General features: G+C 35.8%; 1 protein-coding gene across 2 annotated transcripts in view; it reads left to right on the top strand.

Moving 5' to 3' along the window:
• The window catches only part of LOC150079952 (DNA-directed RNA polymerase III subunit RPC3-like), a 99989-nt gene that overhangs the window by 41684 nt on the left and 32732 nt on the right, over window positions 1-25573 (top strand). For both annotated transcript variants that reach the window (XM_090382724.1, XM_090382725.1), the window contains exons 5-8: window positions 762-904; window positions 1777-1954; window positions 16790-16971; window positions 20893-21013. In XM_090382724.1, coding sequence (XP_090238850.1) covers window positions 762-904; window positions 1777-1954; window positions 16790-16971; window positions 20893-21013 — 624 coding nt within the window. The remainder of the gene's footprint in view (window positions 1-761; window positions 905-1776; window positions 1955-16789; window positions 16972-20892; window positions 21014-25573) is intronic.

The raw sequence follows: 25573 nt of genomic DNA, 5'->3' as shown, positions 1-25573 counted from the left end.
GTTATTAATTATATCAATTAAAATTCAAATGATCTTATCAATACACCAGTTACTCAGCAAATATACTACCATGCTACCAAGTTTTCATTATATGTATTAGACTGTACAGTTATGTTTGAAAGTTATAAGTTAATAAGTTAATATATTACAAAATTATACATCTAATGCCAACTTAAGTTATTTGAACTTTAGAGCTACCTATTTACCACAATAAAAAAAATTTGAATTCCCCTACCATCCACTCTATAACTATTACAATGGCAGTAGATTCGATCGATACAAAGGTTCTATATATATTAAGTAGTAACCTACAAAATCTCTAGCTAGTTTAAAAACAAAATAATGAGTGTGCCTAAGGCTATAAATCTACTTATAGAGTACAATTTCACAATGAACCACTATATTGTTTTAGAGATGGATTTAATAATAGCTAATAGTTCCTTGAGTATTTGATATTCCTTCATGATGAGGGAATATTAAAACAGATGATGATATTTATAAATATTGTTAACTGCATTTTAAAGTGAATTTCTAATACTAACTTTTAACAGTACCCAATGTTCTAGAATTGGGTATAAGATATTTTAATATAAACTACCGTATGATATTGAATTGACAGTAACAGTTGCAAATGCTATTGTCCAACGAGTTTGTAGAGCTTTTACAATTAATCCTAGAAATGAAGAATCTTAGAATTCACAAAAATTTTAAGGATATTTATTTATATAGATTTAGAATATAGTTCTGTTTATTCTTTTTAGATTAAATTATACTTATTTCTGAAAAAATCAAATGAAGAAGAGGATGATGAACCAGTTGCCAAACGTGCCAAAATTGAAGAGGAACAACCAGATAGCAGCATTTACTGGAGAGTAAATTTTGATCAATTCCATTTGGTTTTTAGGTAATTTTTTATAGAGTAAACCATTTCTGCACTCTTAAAAAATAAAGTTTGCTTTGTCATTTAACTATATCATCAATTTTCATAGATACTGAAGCTGAATGGACATGCTGAATGGACCTGGTTATCCTTGAAATAAATAAATAAATAATACTAGAATGTGCTGCTACATTCATTTTCATTTTACTCATGTAGAAATGTATACTCTTGATGATGAAAATTTAATTCATAATGAGGCAATTTTTGGGGTGTGTTGTAAAAACAACCAAAGTGGCTGGTTTTACACAATGCCATTGATCTTCATTCAGTATTAGTAACAACTGAAAGATGGAGTGAATATGTCTTTTACTTCTGTTTAAATGAGACTGTATTTCATATTCACTAATTCAGCTACTTCTGTTGTTGTTGTTATTTGGTTTTTAGGAGCATTAGCAACTAAGGCTATATTGCTCCGGGGATATCTGGTGGTCATTCCCTGACCTTTCCGCATCCTCCGTATTTGGTGGTGACGGGCTCGAATCCTGGTCTAATCAAGAAGCGTGTGCTATGCACTGCTGCTCCTTCCCACCTGGCTACGGAGACGCCAGCTACTTCTGTATTAATGAGAATATTTTTTTTTATATGGAACTCACTTTTATGGTGAAAACATTGTATTAGTCACAATGGCAGGAGTTGTCACATTTCAATGCTAGGTGAGTGTTCGTATGTGCTTGTGTACATAAATGCACACAAGCACATACGAGTGATACATATTACTTATAACTAAAGTATAAGGATCTAAATATAACTATATTATAGTGATCAAAGTATTATGGTTGTGCTGTTTATTTTTGTTGATATTTTTATAATTTTAGGGTACTTTTTTCCCCCCTCAGAAACTATGCTATTACATCTGCTGTAACAAAAAAGATTGACAACAAAGCAGGCGAAATTGTCAACATTATGTTTCGATTATCAGAATCCAGAAGTGATCCATGGGCACCGACCACTAATCCAATTCCATGCCATGAAATTTTAGATGTTTTAACAAAGGAAACAAATATAAGAGCTGAGGTTTGTAGGAAAGAAATATTTTTTATTATGTACCTTTAAAACTAGCTGAAATTTTATATTAATTTTTGTATGATTTATATAATTCTTTTAATTGTAAGCGTAGGTAATTTTTTATGAACTATTATGAACATAATACTTTTATGTAATATGAATTTGTCATTCTCAATTCTGTGCCTTAATTTCTTTGTGAATCAAAGAATTGAGGGCACAGAATTCATTACAGTTTTGTCATAAAGATTAATTTATTATGTCCCAGTGTATATTGCAACTCCAAATTACTTTTTTATATTACTATTATATTACTTATAATAACACATATTACTTTTTTTAGAGGAAAAATTAACCAAAATTAAAACTTACATGTTATTGTGGGTGTCCCATGAAAAATGACTTCTGTTTTTTTTTTTTTTTTCTTTCTTTCTTTTTTTTTTTTAATAGAGTTTATTTTGCTACAACTTGTTAATTACAGTGGAAAAAATTTACTATGATGATATTAGTTGATAAAAAATTGACTATGAGTTGATAGGAAAAGTTGAAGATGGCCGCCCATATTCTTGTGTGATGTGATGAATCCTGTATATGTATACAAAGGGTACTAGGAAAGTTTTGCAATACAGCTTTGTTTATTTAATTTTTTCAAAGTAATTTCCTCTACATTCAATACACCCCTCCATCCTCCGAAACCAATCTTTAAACCAGTTTTGCCAAGTTTCACTAGGGAGTAAAGCACACTCGTTGTCCCAAGCCCGTAGAAGGTCCTCATCACTGGAAAACCGCCTCCCTTTTAGCTTCATTTTCACATGCGGGAACAGTGCAAGGTCTGGAAGGGTGCTCGAGAAGTTTCAGTCCTGTCGTGGTCAAATATTCGGTGCAGGCTTTGGCGCGGTGAGCTGGAGCATTTCCGTGATGGAGGTACCAGGTGTCCATTCTTGACTTTGGCCGCAGGTTCTTCATAGATCCAATGACTTTAGGCAGGCATTGTTCAGTATACCACTTAGCTTTGACTGTCTTCTGCGTGTCCAAAACGACACGTTCCACAATTCCACTCGATTTGAAAAATACAGCTATCATTTTCTTCTTTACAGATCGGGATTTTCTGACAATTACGGGTGTGTCGTCATCATCAAAGACCCAAACTTTGTTTTGAGCCTTGGTCGGCAGATCGTAATAGTACAGCCAAGTCTCGTCACTTGTCACGATGTTGTTCACATACCGAGATTGTCCCTTATCAAACTTTTTTAACATCTCCCGGCACCAAGTCACACGTCGTGTCATCTGCTCTTCAGTCAGTTGATGCGGCACCCAGAGAGAACAAAGTTTCTTGACGTGCAAATGATCTTGCAGAATCGAACGAATTGCTGGTGCATTTAGGCCCAAAGTATCCTCTATCTGTTGGTAGGTCACTCGCCTGTTTTCGTCAAGCATTTTCCTCACAGCAGTAACGTTTTCCTCCGTAACTGACGTTCGTGGCCTTCCCGGCCTCTCAGAATTCTTCAGAGTGAAATTTCCCCTTTGGAATTCTCTATACCACCTGAATATCGTTGTACGATGTGGACAATCATCATCTAGTGCAAGAGTATGAGTCATTTCTTCTGAGCACTGGTCTATGTTTAACCACGCACGAAATTATACCGCAAAACTGTCCTTATCTCATTTCGTGACCATGATGCCATCGCAAGCACTTTACACTCTCACTACTAATGAATAACTGAGCCCATCGACTTGGCGCGGCGGCTACTATGCACGTATGAACATGTCTCAACATGCAGCAACAAGCAGCTTTCTGTGATTCATTGTTGCGTCATATTGCAAAACTTTCCTAGTACCCTTTGTATATATATCTCTTAAATGTGAAGTTTTCATTACAGTATAGTGGGATTGTCACTTGTTTTGAGAGAGAGAGAGAGAAAGAGATTCTATTTTAATAAAAATAAAAGATTTAGAAAAAACATAAGTAAAATAATTACTTATTTTTTATATTTCTTTTATTTATGTTTTTTGCCACAGTGACTTTGTATGATCAGTTTTGTTCCAACATTTTGATTGTAAATGCTGTGTTTTTTGGCTTTTCATGGATGCCATGTGGTTCTTAATAGGGTGATGCTGCAGAAGGCAGATTTTTTATATTATATTATTTCTGTTATGTTCTGTGTATTTGATTTTTATTTGTTATTTATTTTATATGCGTCTTTGAAAGTGCTATTTTCAAAGGAGATACAAATGTCTCAGCAAGCTTTGTGTGCTTTTGTATTTGCCTTCCAAATGTTCTTTATGATTTAATTGTAGTGTAGTGTAAAATATGTACATTTATAATTGCTGTGTATTTTCACTCTTCTTTTCTTATTTCATGTGACAACAACTTATTGATAGATTACTAAAGATAGCTCTGCTCTCATACTTCATTTAGTTTGATGATTGCAACCTGTCATTGTTTTCAGTGGTAAAATACCATGTTTAACCTGCAAAATAAAGCTCCAGATCTCTCCCTTTCATTTAAACCACTGTCCTCTACACATCTTTCCAATATCGGAAGGCTCTTATTTTACAAAATTTGCTCTTTTTTTTGGCCGATACATCAAAAGCCTTGCTTCCTTATGTCTTTTGCCTTTACTAGTACTTTTCAATATACAGAACATTTCCCTTTTGAAAAATATGCTACTTTACAATACTCATTCGTGGATAACTCAGAAGTAACTTGACTGGGGAAGGGAGCCTCTACTTTCAAATTACTAGTTGGCAGATTTCAGTTGTAGTGGAGCAAGAAGAGTAGTACAATACTGAACAAGTGATCAAACACTGCCCACTTAACACTACCGTGGCAAGAAGTCAAGCATTAGACTTTAAGGAGAGATGGTGATTTAAAAAATAGAAGAAACAAAACACAGGAAAGCTGATTCGTGATTTTTCTTTTTTTTTTCAAGGGTTGACACTTGATAGGTAGAAAGGTTTATTAATTTTTTTACTCCACTGAAGTAACTAGAATTAATTAGGCTCACAATAGAACCTATTGTTTTTTACATGTTTATAATTAATATTAATGCAATGACTCTAAATACCACTGCATTAGGCAAATTGAATTTATTCATTTCATAACATCAGCTCAGTAATAATAATAATCCTTCTATCGACTCTCAAATACAACAGTTTGCAATGTTTTGGCACTAACTTTCCATTTATGGTAGTATGGCAAAAATATAGTTTAAATGTGTATATACACTGGTGCTGCCACTTTATTAGGTACACCCCTGCTGTGCACACAAATGATTTGTCCCACAAAGTTGCAAGTCACATGACCACAGTTGCAGTTGATATAAATGCAGCAGAACAACCTTTCTAATATCAGTTAAGCGTAAAAACCTTAGCAAGAATGGGGAAAAGGAGTGACCTAATGGACTTTGAACGTGGGATGGTAGTAGGTGCAAGACGTGCTGGACAAAGCATCTCTGAAATGGCAGTTCTCCTAAACTTTTCACACACCACAGTTTCAAGGGTGTATTGAGAATGGTGCAACGAACAGAAAACATCCTCTCAACAGCACTCCTGTGGAAGAAAATCACTTGTTGATGAGAGATGTCAGAGGAGGATGGCTAGAATTGTGTAAGCAAACAGACAGGCCATAATGTCACACATCATGTCAGAATACAACCTTGGTGCACAGAACAAAATATCGCAATGGACCACTAGTCGCACTTTGTCGCGAATGGGCTACAAGAGCTGACAGCCACATTGCGTACCTTTGTTATCAATGAAGAACAAGAGAGCATGCCTCCTGTGGGCACAGCAACACCAGCACTGGACTATCGAGGACTGGAAAACAGTTGCTTGGTCTGACGAGTCAAAGTTCCTGGTGCATCATGTTGATGGAAGGCTCAGAATTTGGTGAAAACAACATGAATCCATGGACCCATCATGTCTGACGACTACCGTGCAAGATGATGGGGGGTAGTGTTATGGTGTGGGGAATGTTTTCTTGGCATACGTTGGATGCATTGATACCCATAGATTCACGTCTGAATGCCACATCATGCCTAAACATCATTGCTGACCAAGTGCATCCGTTCATGTTGACAGTTTATCCTCAGTCAGATGGTTACTTCCAGCAGGATAATGCACCAGTGCACAAAGCCCAAATCACTATGGAATGGTTCCAGGAATGTGACAATGACTTTTCTTTGCTGCAGTGGCCCACTCAGTTCAGGATCTGAATCCTATTGAACATCTTTGGGATGAGCTGGAAAGGGCTGTTTGCTGCAGGCCTACACCTCCACCGAATCTCAAGGAACTGCATGACAAACTCATGTTTGCATGGTACTCCATTCCTGCAGAACATTTTCAGCATCTAGTTCAATCCATGCCTAGACGAATTCAGGCTGTTTTGAAGGCTAAAGGAGGCTCAACACACTACAAGGTAGGTGTACCTAATAAAGTGGCAGCACAGTGTATATATCAATGATTCTAACTGTCTTTCTCATGTATATTGTGATTATTATTAATAATCTGTATATTATTTCTCTTTTAAGAAATGTGCAATTTGCTGCTAGTACCTTATTGAGAGGCAACACAGACAGGGTGTACAATCTGGTTTACATAATAAGAAACTGCCACTGTACATCGTGCTCCCAGAAGGTAACATAAAATTCAAAACACATGCTTAGACCTTGCACGATGCTGTCATCTCAGAATGTACAAGATTCCACTAAATGCTATGAAAATATATTTAAAATATATTTGAAAACAAAGATTCATTTGACATATATCTAATTTGGCACCATACCCTCTTCAGAGCATTTCCCTGAGGCCTAGTGCACCAAGCACAGCAATTCTGTCTTTGTTGGGAGCATGTCTAAATTTTTTGTAATATCTTTAAAAACAAGAAGTCACAGGAACACATTCCAGAAAGTAGAGAGATTTATTTTTTAATTCTAACTCACAACTCAGTGCAGGCATTGGTAGTCAACTCTTTGTTATAAACTTTATATTATCATATCAACTTATTATCAAGTTCGTATATAACAACTTATGTCAAGTATGTCAACCAACTTTTAACCGCCTTGGGGTTACCTTTCCAGAGTCTGGGAATACCTTGAGATGAGAGACTGGTGTTTTGTTCTTGGCCAGAAACTGTCAGATGGACAGGGCATGTCCTTCTGGCAATTTCTGGCCAAGAACCAACCTGTGTCCTTTGAATCTTGAAAACCACCTGAACATTTGTTTTTGATAAAGAATCTTCTCCAGATGCTCTTCATTAGCATTAGCATTAGTAGAGGCATTTGATGCAAGAAAGCAAGCTTATGCAGCATCAGCCAAAAAAAAAAACCACTTCCACTTCACCCCTCTGTTCGTTCAAAATACCTGTCCAGCTGAGCCTTAAACTTATTTAGGCTATCAACTTCGACGACAAGGGATGGAAGTCTGTTCCACCAACCAACCACCCGCTGGCTAAAGGCAAATTTCCACACGTCTATCCTACATCTGTCTTTCCTCAATTTGAATTTATGCCCTCTCAGGTGATTATTCTGAGCGAGAGGAAGAATCCCATGAGCATTGAGCATGCTCAAACCATTCAAGGCTTTATACACCTCTATCAGATCACCTCGCTGGTGCCTAGTCTCCAGACACTGTAATTTGCAAAACTTAAGCCTTTCTTCGTAAGAGCACCCCTTTGTTCCATTCACTAATCTTGTTGCCCTTCATGGTAAAATATATTTCTGAAAGTTATTTTACCAAGTATGATAAATTCATACTATTCTCAGTAGCCATTGAACCACAGCCATTGGTCGGGCTGTGGTTCTGTGATTATCACGTGTAACCACAAGTAAGGAGGTTGCAGGCAAGCTTCGAATGAAAATTCAAAATGAAAAATCCCTCTGCCACCTTGAGAATAAACAGAAATTTACTTATTTTATTCATAACTTTTGGGTTGCACCTTTCAACACATCTGTGCATAAATGTGCGTAGCTAAAAAGCTAAATATAAGATTACTACTAAATATAAATGCCAAACATTTCAGGAATAGCTACAGAATTCCATATAGTATGCTTGATTAGTTTTTGCATTATTTTTTGTACTAATTGATAAATGAAGCTTTTTCTAGTAAGTTCTGATAGTTTTATTGATCATTTAACAGCTTTTAATATATTATCTATACAGGTCAGAATATTGTATATTTAACATTTCACAGAAGTATTGAATTGTTCTTAATAAATAAAATAAATGTTTACTCAGTAGGCAGAACCAGAAATACATTATTTTGTATTTTTATTATATATTAGCATTAGCAAAGGCACATGATGCAAGAAAGCAAGCTTATATAGCATCAGCCAAAAAAAAAACCCTTATTTTACCCATCCACTCAATCCAAATGTTTGTCAAGTTCTGCCTTTTAAAGCTATCAACTTCTACAACAACAACAGATGGAAGTTTGTTCCAGCAATCAACCACCCACTGGCTAAAGGCAAACTTCCACACATCTATCCTACAACTTTCTTTCCTCAATTTCAATTTATGCCTTCTCAGGCGATTATTCTGAGCAAGAGAAAGAATCCTATCCGCATTGAGCATGCTCAAACCATTCAAGGCTTTATACACCTCAATCAGATCACCTCGCAGGTGCCTAGTCTCCAAACATTGTAATTTGCAAAACTTAAGCCATTCTTCGTAAGAGCAACCCTTTGTTCCAGTAACTAATCTTGTTGCCCTTCTCTGTACTCATTCCAACAGCTATACATTCTTCTTAAAATGAGGCCTACAGACCTGTATACAGTACTCAAGGTCTGGCCTGACCATTGCCTTATACAAGGGGATAATTACCTCCTTATCCCTGCTAGAAAAATTCCTGTATATCATTGACAAGACACCATGAGCTACTCTGGCAGACCATCTGCACTGCTCAGAAAACATCATATCTGCCTGCACAATTACCCCCAGGTCCTTTTCATTCTCTACCACTGTCAGTGTGGTACCACAGAGTTGATACGTTAATCTGGGATTACTGCTTCCCATATGTAGTACTTTATGTTTGCCAAAGTTAAACTTCATTTGCCACCTCTCAGCCCATCTGCTCAACTTTTTTAGATCCTGTTGCAGCAATGTACTGTCATTAACAACCCTGCCATTTTCATATCGTTTGCAAACTTGGACATTAAGCCTGATATACCATCATCAGTATCATTTATAAATACAGAAAACAACAATGGACCCACCCTGAACCATGAGAGACTCCACTAATAACATTAGTCCACGAACAGCAGTGTCTATTGATTACCACTCTCTGTCTTCTCCCACTCAACCATCCCTTTATCACTAACAGCAATTTGCCTCCAATGTTACACTGCTTCAATTTGTCAATCAGGGAATGACCACCACATATCCCCGGAGCAATATGGCCTTAGTTGCTAATGCTCCTAAAAACCAAAAAACAAACAAACAAACAAGCCTCCGTTAATTTCCCTGGAACAGAAGTTAAAGTAACAGGTCTGTAATTACCTGTGTTTCCCTTTGATCCTTTTTTGTGGATTGGGGTCACATTTGCACATCTCCAGTCCATGGTACCTCCCCTGAGGCCTTCCAGGGAAGCTCTCATAATTATGGCTAAGGGTTTGCTTACTTCCTTTGCCACCTCCTTTAATATAACTGGATAGATTCCATCCACCCCAGGTGCCTTTCTTGTGTTTATCTTAAACAATTTCTCCTCCACTTTACTCTCAGTTATTACAAGATTATCTAGCTTACTGCCAGAGTTGAATACACCTCTGGCATTCCCCTCCCTGAATAACTCCTCATGTGTGAATGTCGATGCAAAATATTCATTTAGTTTGTTAGCTACCTGAGCAGGATCATCAACAGTTGAACCATCGATATCAAGTGGACCAATCTGATTCATCCCCTTCTTTCTAGAGTTTACATAAGTAAAGAACTCTTTGCTGTTTTTCTTTGCATTCTTTGCCAAAATTTCTCATAATCTGCCTTTGCCTGCCTAACCTGCTTTGTAACTTGGTTACAGACCAGCTTATATCTATCATAGGCTTCTATGTCACATGTTAATTTATATGTATCCCATGCATTTTTCTTCTCTGTCACTTGTCTAATTAGTTCATCTGACATCCATTTAGGCCTAAATCTTGAACAATATTTCTTTGTTATTATGAAAGCCTAGTAGCTTCCAAGATTAATTCTTTGAATGTTTCCCATTTTGAATTTGCTGTTGGTAACATCAGTTGGTTCCACTGTATAGAATTTAAATAATGTCTCAGACCACCATAGTCACCTTTGCAAAAGCAAAAACCTTTCCCTTTACCCATGATGATAGTTACCTCTTTAAGTAAATCCCACTTCAGCACACTGTGATCACTGCCACCTAGTGGTTCCTTTACTGTATATTCCTTTAGTTCCTTTACTCCCCAAATTCTAGTTCTGCACTTCTTATGTCTGTGTGACACCATGTCTCTGATATCCCAACAATATCTGCCTTTGATGTCTTGACTAGCACTTCAAGCTCATCGAATTTATTAACTATACTCCTAGCATTGGTGTACATGCAAGTATACATGCACCTGTTTCTACTCTTAGTTACCCTAACACAGACCATGTATTTACTTTTTCCACTATGACTCCCAGCAGTCCTGGAAATTCCCATTGCCTTGCTTTCCAGGCTGCTGCTCAATTACATTTCAATAGAAGTAGTGCAAGAATCACTTTTATCTCTGCCAGCTGCTACTGTTAATCTATTTGTCCATGTATCCCCCCAAGCTAGCAGTTTTCCGACCCACCTAACTCTGCTTCAATAGCATCAGCAAATATTCTTGCACCCTTTCTATTTAAGTGTATCCCATCCCTGTAGAAGCAGTCCCTTCTGTTAACAAGTACAGAACAGGCTAAAAAAAATTCTACCCCTTGAGCTTTGCACAATCTCTCCAGGGCCGAATTGATCGACAAGGCTCTCATCATATACTCCCTCCTATCGTGTCTGAGCAGAATTGCAGACCCTTTCAAATTCTACCCTAACTCACGGCCTTTTTTTCATATATACAGGGTGTTTCAGTTAAACGTTTCAGAACTTCTAAGAGGGGTAGGGTACATCCTGACAACTCGAAATCATATAGCAGTGTGGGGTCGGAAATGCTTTCCTGAAGCGGTATTGTACACAGAAGTCGTTGTGTGACGTTGTGCAGCACAGATTCGATTTTCGGTCAATGAATGGGCCGGTATTATGGGAGATCACCTCATCGGACCTTACCTGTTACCGTGTCGTCTAACCGGACCTATCTACTTGATCTTTCTGCAGCAAGTATTGCCACAACTTTTGAGAGATGAACAGATTTCTGCATCGACGCAACAGACAATGTGGTTCCAACACGATGGAGCCCCTGCCCATTATAGCGGAGATGTTCGTAACTACCTGGATGTCACATTTGGTCAACAGTGGATCGGACGTGGTGGTCCTGTGCGTTGGCCTGCTCGGTCACCTGACCTATCATGTCTTGATTTTTATTTCTGGAGTCATATGAAATCGCTAGTTTATGACACCCCTGTTGACAATGCTGAGGAGCTGGTTGCAAGAATCGCAGTAGCTGCCGAAGAAATTCGAAATTCGCCTGGAGTATTCCAGAATGTTCGGATGTCCATGCGTCGGAGATGAGAGGCGTGCATTGTAGCCCGTGGAAGAAACTTCGAACACTTACTTTAATCTATGTACCTTTTGCTTCTTTTCATGTATTATTAAAACGATTTCTCACTTACGGTCTCTTTTCTTTATGGTGCTTCTGTGTACAACACCGCTTCAGGAAAGCATTTCCGACCCCACATTGCTATATGATTTCGAGTTGTCAGGATGTACCCTACCCCTCTTAGAAGTTCTGAAACATTTAACTGAAACACCCTGTATATATATAATATATCGACATATATATATAATATTGGTGTAAACACACCATAGACAACTCAAACAAAAAACTACGTTAGTAGTTTGAAGGGCATCATTTTATCTGTATCTCATATTGTGCTCTTTTTTTCACAGTGAGTTGCCATTTATTGCACTACCTCGAATAAATAATGCTTCACTGAAAGAGAAGACTATTGTTACTTATTCTCAGTGGGCACCACCACCACCCAGACGGCACATTTCAAGGCTTATTTGTATACATGTGGGATAATAACTCTACTATCCACTTGTCCCTATTAGACTTAGGAAAGAAAAAAGTAGAGGGAAAGTTATAGTAGGAGTGGAAGAAGAAAAAAAATGGTGTAGAAGAATGAAAGGGACAGTAACTCCTTCAACTCACAACACTCAAAAACTCCTCAATTCCTCGAATAGGCAATGCTTCCCCAGTAGAGAAGACTATTGTTACCTATTCTCAGAAACTCTGTGAATATTAGGCTCCCCCTGGTCCTTTCATCGGTGGGCAGGCAGGTACCCTGGTATTGCAGACATGACAATCCAGTTGTGAAGATAATCCCACAATATGAGAGATGCCAGAAGGTGTATGTGATAATATTTAAATAAAATTAAATGCAACAAGGTATCATATCTTTAAAAGTATAATAATCTATATAATATTGGTGTAAACACACCATAGACAACTCTTAATCAAAAAACTACATTAATAGTTCGAAGGGCATCATTTTTTCTGTATCTCGTATTGTGCTCTTCCTTCACAATGAGTTACCATGTATTGCACTACCTCGAATAAGTAGGTGCCTCCGTAGCCAGGGGGGCAGGAGCGGCAGTGCATAGCACACGCTTCTTGATTATACCGGGGTTCGAGCCCATGACCACCAAATACGGAGGATGTGGAAAGGTCAGGGAATGACCACCGCATATCCCTGGAGCAATATGGTCTTAGTTGCTAATGCTCCTAAAAACCAAATAACAATAACAACAACAACCTTGAATAAGTAAAGCTTCACTAAAAGAGAAGACTATTGTTACTTATTCTCAGTGGGCACCACCACCCAGATGGCACCGTTTCAAGGCCTTTTGTCAGTGGAGGGGCAGGTACACTGGTATTGTAGGGGTACCTGCAGTTTTTTGTTTAAGAGTTGTCTATGGTGTGTTTACACCAATATTATACTCTTAAAGATATGATGCCTCATTGCATTTAATTTTACTTAAATATATACATATATATATATATATATATATTTTTTTTTTTTTTTTTGGTATTTTGGTTATAAGTTGGTAACAGTGGCCTTAGGAGTTGTTGAATGTTGTTAGCATTAGCATTAGCATTAGTAGAGGCATATGATGCAAGAAAGCAAGCTTATTCAGCATCAGCCAAAAAAAAAAAAAAAAAACCCTACTCCCATTTCACCCCTCTGTTCGTTCGAAATACCTGTCCAGTTGAGCTTTAAATTTGTTTAGGCTATCAACTTCAACAACAAGTGATGGAAGTCGGTTCCACCAACCAACCACCCGCTGGCCAAAGGCAAATTTCCGCACATCTATCCGACATCCGTCCTTCCTCAATTTGAATTTATGCCCTCTGAGGTGATTATTCTGAGCAAGATGAAGAATCCCATTGGCATTGAGCATGCTCAAACCATTCAAAGCCTTATACACCTCTATCAGATCACCTCACAGGTGCCTAGTCTCCAGACATTGTAATTTGCAAAACTTAAGCCTTTCTTCGTAAGAGCAACCCTTTGTTCCATTCACTAATCTTGTTGCCCTTCTCTGTACCCGTTCCAGCAGTTTTACATCCTTCTTGAAATGAGGCCTCCAGACCCGTATACAGTACTCAAGATGTGGCCTAACCATTGCCTTATACAAGGGAATAATCACCTCCTTATCCCTGCTAGAAAAATTCCTGTATATCATTGACAAGACACCATGAGCTACTCTTGCAGCTCGTCTGCACTGCTCAGAGAACTTCATATCTGCCTGCACAATTACCCCCAGGTCCTTTTCATTCTCCACCACTGTCAATGAATATACCTGATAATGTTGATTGTCAGGTATACTACACATTTCCTTTAACAGACACATCTAAAGGTAAAAGTCCACCAAATCAATTTAATAGAGCATACAGAAACATTTGAAGATGTTGAATCTGCATTTATCAGGTATAAAAAAAAAAAATATGTATTAATTACTATTCCAGTAACTTTTACTAAGGTTGCCATCACCAACTTATTGCTGCAGCATATGTAGTGTTGATTTTATTTCTGTTTTCCTTATCTTGTTGATTAATCATTTTATTTAAACATTTTGAAACATTTAAATATTGTAGAAGTCCCTCAATATATTTTATAGAAATCCCTCAGTATGTGCCCGATTTAAATGTTAAAACTGTAAATAATTTGAGATTTAAATTAATAATAGTATTCACCATATAGTGCAACCAAATATGGAGGATGCAAAAAGGTCAGAGAATGACCACCGCATATTCCCGGAGCAATATGGCCTTAATTGCTAATGCTCTTAAAAACCAAATAACATAACAACATAACATATAGTGCAAGGAAGCCTTTTGCTACACAGGCAAAAAAAAAACCCAACCACGTAGATAAGAAAACACAAATTATATGCTTCCCTCCTCACACATCTAAGTATCCAGTTTACCTTTGAATTTATTCAAACTGTCAGCCTCAACTACCTGCAAAGGCAACTTGTTCTAGCACTCAATGACTCACTGATTAAAAGAAAACTTCCTACAAGCAAAACTTCCTGTAGAAGTCCCTCAATATATTTTATAGAAATCCCTCAGTATGTGCCCGATTTAAATGTTAAAACTGTAAATAATTTGAGATTTAAATTAATAATAGTATTCACCATATAGTGCAACCAAATATGGAGGATGCAGAAAGGTCAGAGAATGACCACCGCATATTCCCGGAGCAATATGGCCTTAATTGCTAATGCTCCTAAAAACCAAATAACATAACAACATAACATATAGTGCAAGGAAGCCTTTTGCTACACAGGCAAAAAAAAAACCCAACCACGTAGATAAGAAAACACAAATTATATGCTTCCCTCCTCACACATCTAAGTATCCAGTTTACCTTTGAATTTATTCAAACTGTCAGCCTCAACTACCTGCAAAGGCAACTTGTTCTAGCACTCAATGAGTCACTGATTAAAAGAAAACTTCCTACAATCTAATCTGAGCTTCGCCCTGTAATTTGAATTTGTGATCCCTAGTTCTGGAATTCTTTGGAACAATGAGAATTTCACCTTCATTCATTTTAGTAATCCCTCTCAGAGCCTTATAAACCTCAATCAGGTCACCTCTGAGGTGCCTGGTTGCAAAGATCTTACCCCACATAATCGGAGTCTTTCCTCATACGGTTTCCTTCTGCCAATCTCACCTAAATCTAGCTCATGAATAACTGTGTCAAAATAGCCTACTAAGTTAGTTAAGCATAATTTACCTGTAACAAAACAATGTTGTGTGTCCTTCAGAATGCCATATCTATTTAAATGTCCCTGGATTGCACTCTTAAAATCATTGCTTGCTTCTAAGATTTTTCCTACTGCTGATGTCAGACTAACCAGTCTGTAGTTACCAACTTTACTCTGAGAATTGCTTTTATGTACTGGAAATACATTGGAAGGAATCTCCCTTGAGTCCAAAGATGCCCTCATAATTAACCTCAATGGTTCAATATACTCCCTTGTGCTCTCCCTCAAAACTACAGGGTATATACCACCAACTCCAGGTGCCTTACTTGCCTTTATGCTCAAAAGTTTTCTAATAAACAATCATGTGTAATAAATTAATTATAGTTTGAAATATAATCTAGGAATATAATACTGTAATACTCAAATCATTTGTTAACCACATTGTTAAGACACTTGTGCCATAACATATGGTATATTGCAATTTCAAGGAAAATGATAGGTCTGTACAGAATAATTAAGTTAAAAGGAAAAGCTTACTCGTTAGTACATTTTGAAAATCCAGAATTGTTGATCTGTGTGATACAGATTGAATGTTGTAGGTTACTTTACGGTGGTTAATTTGTGGAAAGAAAGACTTAGGCTTCGTTTATGTGAGAACAAAATGGAAACGTGATAATTTATGTAATGTTTGCAAAGTGTGTAGCAACTTAAAAAGAACTTGGCAGCTGTTGTTGGAGCTTGAAGAATGTGCAAGAAGAATGTTCCTTGACTTAGAAAAAAGAGAGAAAGCATTCTCTTCAGAGTTAGAAAAAGGATAGAATTTTCCTTAAAGGGAAGGAAGTACTTTCCTGTGTATTTAGCTGTTCATTACTGTGAATTAAATTTTTATGTGAAGCTAGTTAAAATAATTATGAAATGTGAAAAAAAATAAAACTAGTTAATGTAATTATCAAATGGGTCAAAATTACGCTTCAGGCTATGAAGATGAAAGTGTCAGTACTCACTTTCTGATAAATTAAAATGAAATAAAGATAACACAAACCTAAATACATACAAGGCCAGTACAATGAATATTGTGCTACACAATGTAAGGTCATTGGTTTCTTTTTCATAAGCAAAGTATAAATGATAAAGTGAATTTGAAGACGAAATTTGATAGTTGACTAAAATATTGTAAACTTGTCAAGAACAGTTACTAAAAAATTTGATATTGCAAATTCGATATTAAAAATGCTAAGCTATTAAAAAAAAAGAAATATTGGAACTGGCACTTATTGGAAACCCATTCACATATATACAAATATAATATGAGATGTAGGGTGAAAGGTATATAATATACAATATACAATGTTTTAATAAGGTAACCACCCTATAAACTTTTATGTTGATAATATTACATATTTAAAATGAGAATTTATTAATGATATGAGGAAAAAACTTGGTCAATTTTAAAATTTGAAATTAGTTTTATGCAATACTTTTATTCCATACAGGAACTAAATCCATATTTATCGGTCTTGGTGGAAGATTCTAGTCAGTTTATATCAAAGGCAAATGACAGAGCTGGTGGCATGTTTGTTATCAACACACTAAAGGTTCTACGGAAATTAACAGAAGCAGTTGCTATATCTGTTGTTCAAGATCGATTTGGGTCCAAATGCTCTAGAATTTTCAGGTACAAAAAATAAAGTGGTAAGAAATATAAGCTGCTGTAACCATTTACTTATTAAGTAAGTTTTATATATTTGAATCATAAAATAGCTATTTCTGTTTTGATAATTTTGAAATTTGGAAAATTAAGAGAAGCATATTTTCCTTTCTGATATTTTTGTGGCTGGCAGGATTTAAGTTTGTCTAATAAATGCAGCAATATTAATGCTCACACGAGGGTGAACTTCAGTTTTGCCACATATTGTAGTACATTTAAAAAATTTGAAAAATTAGCAAAAAGTTAATATACTATTTATTTAAAACTTTTTTGGAATGCCTTGATCCTTATCAGATTCCTATTCCTCGACAAAAATTTTTCTTGAAATTTCTTGACAAAAAAGTAATAATGAATTTATTTCATGTGAGCTGCATTGTGGCCTGTGAAGTGAAGTTAGAACTTCATAAAATAATTAGTGTTCATAATATCATTAAAGTACTTCTTTCACTTATTACATGGCCGCTCACATTACACACTTTTGCTATCATGAAAATGTGCAATGTGAGCTGTCAAAAAATTGCCACTAGAGACTACCCTGATATTTGATGAATGCCCAGAAAGACTTGAAATGTGACATCATAGCAGTGTGTCATATTTTAAATAAATATCATATTAACTTTAGTACAGTAGTGCAGTACCAAGAAAATGCATGGTGAAGTGCACTTTGTGGTGCATGTAAACATTAAGCCCATTGCACTTACCAGATTCTTTAAACTCTGCCAAGTAAGTCTTTCATTTAAAAAACACAAGTGATGGTAAAAAAGTTCTTTTCATAAATTTTATATTATTTTATCAAAAGAATATGTATGCAAGATCACACATCTATGAGCACTAATGGTCAAACTCCCTCATCAGTTCAGTAAATTTTTTTATCCTCTTCTTTCATACATAACATGCACACAAATTTACATGGAAAATAATTGCAATTTACCATGACAGAATAATTGCTGATTTTCTGATAAAATAGAAATATGCATGGCTAATTATGATATGATTAAAAAACTTGTTAAAATTAACTAGTTTTTGCGTAAAGAAAGGTCAAAGTAATATTGTACTATTTAAATGATATTGTACTAGTGAGAGACACATGCAGAATATAAATATCAGTGAATTATCTAATTATGTCATAGCTCGAGTTTGAATGACATGGGAAACTTGCTGTTTTAGGAAGACAGCAAAGTTTCCCATGGTCACATATAATTTAACAACATTGCTAAATAAAGAATGGAGCTTGCTAAGCAATTTATAGGTATTGGGATATTTTTTAAATTCTAGATTTTTGATTCTGGATTATTATAAGTATTAGGATTATGAGGTTTTTCTGTATATATAATTATATACATTAATGATATTTTTACTAGTCTTAAGTTGAATTTCAATAAGAAATTCAAAATACAATAAACTCTTTACAATCCAGCACTCTTGGGTATTGAGAGCTGGTAGGTTTTAGAGAGGTATACCCTAGTAGTTGAACAGGTTTAAAAGAGCATATTTTAATAAATATTAAACACAAACAACAAACTTATTTATATCTGTAAACATTGATGATGACTATTTTGTCCTTTCATCTGTTCATCTGTTTTTATAGCCAGTAGGATTTAAACTACACAGATAAAATGAAGTAATATTAATTCTCATAGCAGAGCAAACTTACCATTGTAACAAGTTGCCCTGGTATTGCACTACTTTCAACAGATAGCTTTAACTATATTACAATTTTGAAAACTGATATTATATACTACATGGCAGCTCACAAAAACAATTTCTTCACAACTGTTTTGTCTGTGTGTTGTCACTGGAGGTAGCTTGCTATCTAATGAGAGACCATTTAGTTCTGGGATAGGCTGTCACGGCAGTCCCATCTTTTAAGCAAATGGCCAGTTAACTTTTGGAGAGGCCATCTGTTTAAAAGTAGTGCAATACTAGTAGTACAAACTTTGGCTGCTGTGAGAATTAAGACCATTATATTATCTCTACTGTTTAAATGCTGCTGATTAAAATGATTAAACAGATTAAAATACAAAAGTCCTGCAAGCATCTTATAGAGAAAGAAATTTCACTATTTTTTGTGTGGATTCTTAGAGACAAATGCAATCATGGTATGAGTGCTGGATTGCTTTCTTAAGATTTCTGGATTGTAAAATGTTGATTTTTTTTTTTTTTTGAAAAATGTGCTCGATTTTAAAGAATTCCAATTTGTAGATTTTACAGAATTTGCTGTAATATATTTACTGTAATAAGTTAATCTCTAGGGATTAAAATTGACCAAAGATTTGGAGATCTGAAGAGCTGAAAATGATGAGATCATGGGGACACTCACATGACTGGTCTCTGTCGTCACTAGAACTAAATCTAAGAATATTCTAATAGAAAAAAGTTTACCAGTATTTATACATGTATATGTATTTGTGAATTGGACTCACTGGGTACTGGAATTGGTATTTGGTGCCCTAATTAAGTGCTCTGCAAAGCACAGATGCTGTTTAACATGTGCAGATTGCATTTGTTCACTGTTTATTTGCATGTTGTGGGCTGAACAACCTGAAATACCTCATAAGAGAGAACCCTGCTTCTGCTGCCTGTTATCGACTAAGTATAGTGCTCATTAAAGAAGCTTGCTTCTAAAACAGGATTCAAACTCATACCTTTCCACACAAGTGACAAGTGGTGAAATCACTCTCACAGAGGACAGCAGCAACCCCAGTAAATGATACTAGCTGTTACTCAGGAAGAGCTATGTGGCCAGCAACAATTTTCAAAGGAAAAGGAAAAAAAAAAAAAGAAAAAACAATATCATCTTTAAACTAAGGTAAGACTTAAAGAATTAAAAAAAGTATGACCTCAAAGCAAAGTATTATTACTTTGCTTTGGGAATCACACTTTTTTAATTCTAAGTTTTTAATTTAGCTTTTTAGTTTTAATTCTGAATTTTAATATTTTTATTACTAAATAGGTAAGTGTAATGTTGCTTTGGTCAGTGTTACTTTATATAGTATAGGCATGCTATTTTGGTCATATAATAAATATGAATGCCATAGAAGAGAATTGTTGCTGTTATGTTTAAGGTATTTACCTCACTTTAATATCTCACAGTAAAACCTCACTTTAATGGACTATAAGGCCTGTCTACCAATGCTAGTTCATTAAAGAAAGAAATGTGCCAGTAGGATACAAAGTTGTTAGAATATTATGAAAAACTGCTGTACTGTGAAATAAAAAATATTAAAAATTGTTGCAATACTGTATTTTACTGCACTTAGCAGTTGTGTGGAGTAGATGAGCTTGAAATTTTCTGTGTTGTTGAATAGTGTCAACTTTGATTAAAGCTTATTCAGTCTGAGGAGCTCTCGGTTACCTTCTCTGAGTTCCAGATGACTCTGCTGATGTCTGACATGCTCAGCAGATTGATGGAAAGTGATGATGAGGAAAACCTGACTCTCTGACACTCTCCATGGATGTGAATCTTGTAAAGGGCACAGGCCTGGAAGAAACTATTCAGATTTAACTGGATCATTTTAATTTTGATGCCTCTTACAGTATATTATAAGTTTTCATCTGATTATTTTATACTGTTGATATTAAATAATCTGACAGAAAATCTAATTTTTCTGTTATCTGATGACTTGATAAATGAGAGGAAGGCACCAGCCATCTCATTAGTTGTGAGTTAAATTTTCTTTATTGTTAAAATATTTTTAACGGATCATAAATACCATTGGACTGAGGTAGCGATGTTAGAATCCCATACAGATGAAAAACTTGGTTCTGTGAAACCTGTCCATTGTTTTCAAATTCTTTTAAACTGAGATCCTTTAAAGTGAAGTTTGCTATAATTATATTTTAATTCATGAACAAAAAATAAAGTGAACATCGCAATATTTCTCTAAGGTTACTTCTTATGAAGAAATTTATGGAACAGAAACAAATAGAAGAGCTTGCAATGATTCCTGCAAAGGATGCCAAGGAGTGTACTTATAGGATGCTTCAGGAAAATTTTATCAATGTTCATGTAAGTATATATATATATATATATATATATATATGTTTGTTTTTTCCTATTTGTGTTTAAATTCAACTATATACATAGTTCATATAACTTTAAAATTCATATGGCATAATAGTGTGAACAAAATTGTGCTGAAACTACTCAGTTCAACATTGCTAGTCATAAATGTTAAATTAAGTTAAAACTTAATTGCTATTTCTGCAATGCATTGCTGCTTACTGTTTTTTTTAAACACAGCATTTTGTTAGATACTGGTAAATTGAAAAATAAGTCTTTATGACTTATTTTTCAATTTACCAGTATCTAACAGAACGGAGAGAAAATAAAACAGAGAAAATAAAGAAAAAAGATACACAATAGACACTGTGTTGGAAGTACATAAATTTAATTGATGTTTCAAGAATTCTACATTAATACAGATAATACAGATTTTCATTGTCAAAATGACTGAATAAAATTTGAGTTTCCTAAACTGTAAAGGGTTAAGTGATTTTTTTCAATTCTTCAAGTGACTATATGACCAAAGTCGCTAGGAGAAACAAGGCCAGTCCAGCATGGACAAGTAACTCAAGCCATAGTGAAATGGACAGTGGAGAAAATAACAATTTTGTCATATTGTTTCAGATTCCTGGTGACTCTTAAGGGAAAAAATAAAAGTTAGAGCACATATTCAGGCTAAAAGATAGTGCTAGTGCATAGTTGGTTATCTAAATCATTAACTAAAGAGACAACACACTCATATTGTCATGAGACAAAAATTCTGCTTAAAGAGTTAGAAATATTTATAAATAATATAAAAGACAGATTACTAAGGTATTACAAAATTTTACAGCTTTTAAAAAAATAAGAATAAGGAATAAAGTGTAAAATGGGAGGAGATTAGGCAATTTGAAAAAAAAGAATGTGAATACCCAATCTTCATTGAGAGTTTCATAAAAAGTATGAAATGGGTTTCCTTGGTGGACACTCCACATGTTGTTTTGATAATTTTAGACAGCTGAATCTTCAAGGGAATAAAAATCATAGGATGGCCTGCTACTATTGTAGCAGCAATTGAATATTTTTATGATTCTGATATATGCATGTATACTTTATATATAGAACACTTAAAATTATAGCTTAATGAAGTAAATAAGATAACTGCTCTGATGACCTTATAGAACTGCATTAATGTGGAATTTATATTCAGAGTTATGCAGGAAATAATTTGAGTAAAAATACACTGGTTATATTTTATGACCAAACTTTTCCAGTCTTTTCCATGTCAGCAGAGTGACTAGTGACTCTGGACATATTGGTTTTGTATTATGGTTGTTGGTTTTCCTTCATAGTAGCTTAGTTGGTGTGATGCACCACTGTCTACCGTTTGTTTTGGAGAAGTCTAAGTTCAATTCCCATCAATGGCTAGAGAAATTTCTAAAATCCTCTTCAATCGAGGTTATAGTTAGCCAATCTGAAATGGAGGAGTAGGATTTTTCTTCATGAGTCTTTCTGAGTGAATTGGCCCATGAACCACTGCTACAAATACATAATATGGATATGAGTGACAGACTATGGTGCCATTAAAATAAAATAAAAATTTCATTTTTTTTTTATCAGTGGGATATTGTGTGGAGATGGGGGTATCTGATGAGAATCTTTATATTGGCACCTGGGCTGAATGACTCAAATGTCCTTGAAGTCTTTCCCTCTACCACAGTTCTTTATGTTTAATATCTAGGGCTGTTTGGGTTTGAAGAAGTGCCCTTTGTTGATATCGCTGAAAGCAACATTGTTTTCTCAATATCACTTTTCAGAAAAAGAAATGTTGTTCAATTAAATTTTTATGTGAAGCTAGTTGAAATAATTATGAAATGTGAAAAAAATAAAACTAGTTAATGTAATTATCAAATGGGTCAAAATTACGCTTCAGGCTATGAAGATGAAAGTGTCAGTACTCACTCTTAACACATTTCTGTACAGTACAAGAACATTTCGGTGACCTTGAAAAAGATGCCGTAACCTAGACTTTGGCCATCCTGTGCCATTTTCTGTGCATCAGACAACACAGAGGCAATCTCCAAGGCAGAATGCGCTGGTCCCACAGGAACTAGTATTGTCAGTGACACTGTTGTCAGGGAGACGGGGAATATATAAGGCAAAAAAGGATAGGTGGAACAGGACCAGGATATGTCTGCCAGGGGCAAAAGTTGATGATGTAGGGAAGATATCATCTTTTAAGGGCACAAAAGGTGATATTGTTGTACATGTTGGCACTAGTAACCTTAAGGGTTAGAGATCTACAGATTTTAACAAATACAGATCAATGCTGGAAAAAAAGTCACAAGTTAGGGTTAAATTTGAAAGTGTCTGAAATTTTGCCAAGACATGATAGGAGAGAGTATATGATGAGAGCCTTGTTGATCAATTTGGCCCTGGAGAAATTGTGCAAGGCACATGGGGTAGAATTTTTTTCATCATCGTCTGTGCTTGCTAACAGGAGAGAGAGAGATTGCTTTTACAGGGATGGGATACACTTAAATAGAAAGGGTGCAAGAACATTTGCTGATGCTATTGAGGCAGCATTAGGTGGGTTAGTAAACTGCTAGATTGCGGGGGATTCCCAGACTAAAATATTAATGGTAGCCGCAGGTAGAGGCAAAAGTGATTCTTGCACTGCTTCTATTGTAATGAGCAGCAGCCTAGAGAGCAAATTGCTGGGGACTTCAAGAGCTGCTGGGAGTTATCGTGGAACCAGTAAATACATGGGCTGTGTTAGGGTAACTAAGAGTAAGAACAAGTGCAGTATGTACAGAAAGGACAGACAGGGCAGGAATGGAGGAGGGTTATGCTGTTCGTTAAGGAACACATAAAATCTAAGGCAGTGCATCCAGTTGATGTTGGTGAACAATGCAATGTTGAGTCTGTTTGCTGTGACATAAACACTAGGAAATGGAAAATGAGAGTAGGAGTTTGTTATAGTCCTAATGACTTTGATAATTACAGTGAACAGTTGTGCAGAGAAATAGAATGGGCCAGTAAACCAGAATGTCTTGTAATGGGGGATTTTAATTACCCAGATATTGACTGGAATTTGTGGGTTGGTTACTCACACGCTAGCAAGACTTTTGTGGATTTATTGGAGGATTGTTTTCTGCAACAACATGTTCGAGGGGCAATCAGAGAGAGTAATATCCTTGATCTGATTAGCAGCAGTGATTATCCATGCATTAAGAATTTGCAGATAAAGGAAGCACTGGGTGACAGTGATTACAGTGAACTGATGTGGGATTTACTTAAAGATGTAACTACCATCAAGAGTAAAGGGAAGGGCTTTTGTTTTCGTAAAGGTGACTACAGTGGCCTCAGACTGATGATGTTAACAGTGGTGAATTCTAAATGGGAAGCCTTCAGGGATTTAATCTTGCAGGCTACTAGGCTTTTCATACCAACTAAGAAATAATGTTCAAGGTTCAGGCCTAAATGGATGTCAAATGAATTAATGAGGCTTGTGGCAGAAAACAAAAATGCATGGGATGCATATAAATTATCAGGCGACACAGAAGCCTACAGCAGATATAAGCTAGTTTGTAATCAAGTCACAAAGGAGGTTAGGTAGGCGAAGGCAGATTACAAGAAATCTTTGACAAAGGATGCAAAGAAAAACAGCAAAGAGTTCTTTACTTATGTAAACTCTAGAAGGAAGGGGATGAATCAGATTGGTCCCATTAACATAGATGGTTTGATATTGATGATCCTGCTCAAGCAGCTGATAAACTGAATGAGTATTTTACATCTACATTCACACATGAGGAGTTTTTCAAGGAGGGGAATCCCAGAAGTTTATCAAACTCTAACAGGGAGATAAGTGATTTTGTAATAACTGAGAGCAAAGTGGAGGAGAAATTGTTGAAGTTAAACATAAAAAAACGCACCTGGGGCAGATGGATCTATCCAATTATAATGAAGGAGGCAGGAAGGGAAGTAAGCAAACACTTAGCCATAATTATGAGAGCATCCTTAGAGTCATGGGAGGTCACCATGGACTGGAGATGTTCAAATGTATCCCCAATTCACAAAGGGGGTTCAAAGGGTAACGCAAATAATTATAGACCTGTTAGTTTAACTTCTGTTCTGGGGAAAATAATGGAGTTGCTGGTTAAAGAGGTGATACAAGCTAACCTAGACAAGACAGCAGTAATAGTTCAGACACAGCATGGGTTTGTTAAGGGGAGTTTCCATCGTAGTATCCAATCAAATTGGTCTTGTCTGACCAATTTGATTGGATATTGTGATGTGGTCACAAAGGAACTGGATGAAAAATATACTTTTGATATCGTATACTTGGATTTCAGGAAAGCTTTTGATACTGTTGCACATGGAAGACTGCTGTACAAATTGGAGCGGTATGGTATTAAGGGCAAGTTACTGCAATGGATAAAGGGATGATTGAGTGGGAGATGGCAGAGAGTGGTAATAAATGGACACTGCTCTACATGGACTAATATTATTAGCGGAGTTCCCCATGGTTCGGTGCTGGGCACATTGTAGTTTTGTGTATTTATCAGTGATATCGATGAAGGT

The sequence above is a fragment of the Mastigoproctus giganteus genome, chromosome 10, assembly GCF_048544385.1.
Source record: "Mastigoproctus giganteus isolate SK-2022 chromosome 10, ASM4854438v1, whole genome shotgun sequence".
NCBI classification, from domain to species: Eukaryota; Metazoa; Arthropoda; class Arachnida; order Uropygi; family Thelyphonidae; genus Mastigoproctus; species Mastigoproctus giganteus.
The sequence above is the reverse complement of the archived record's forward strand: the minus strand, read 5'-3'. Positions and strand labels throughout refer to the sequence as shown.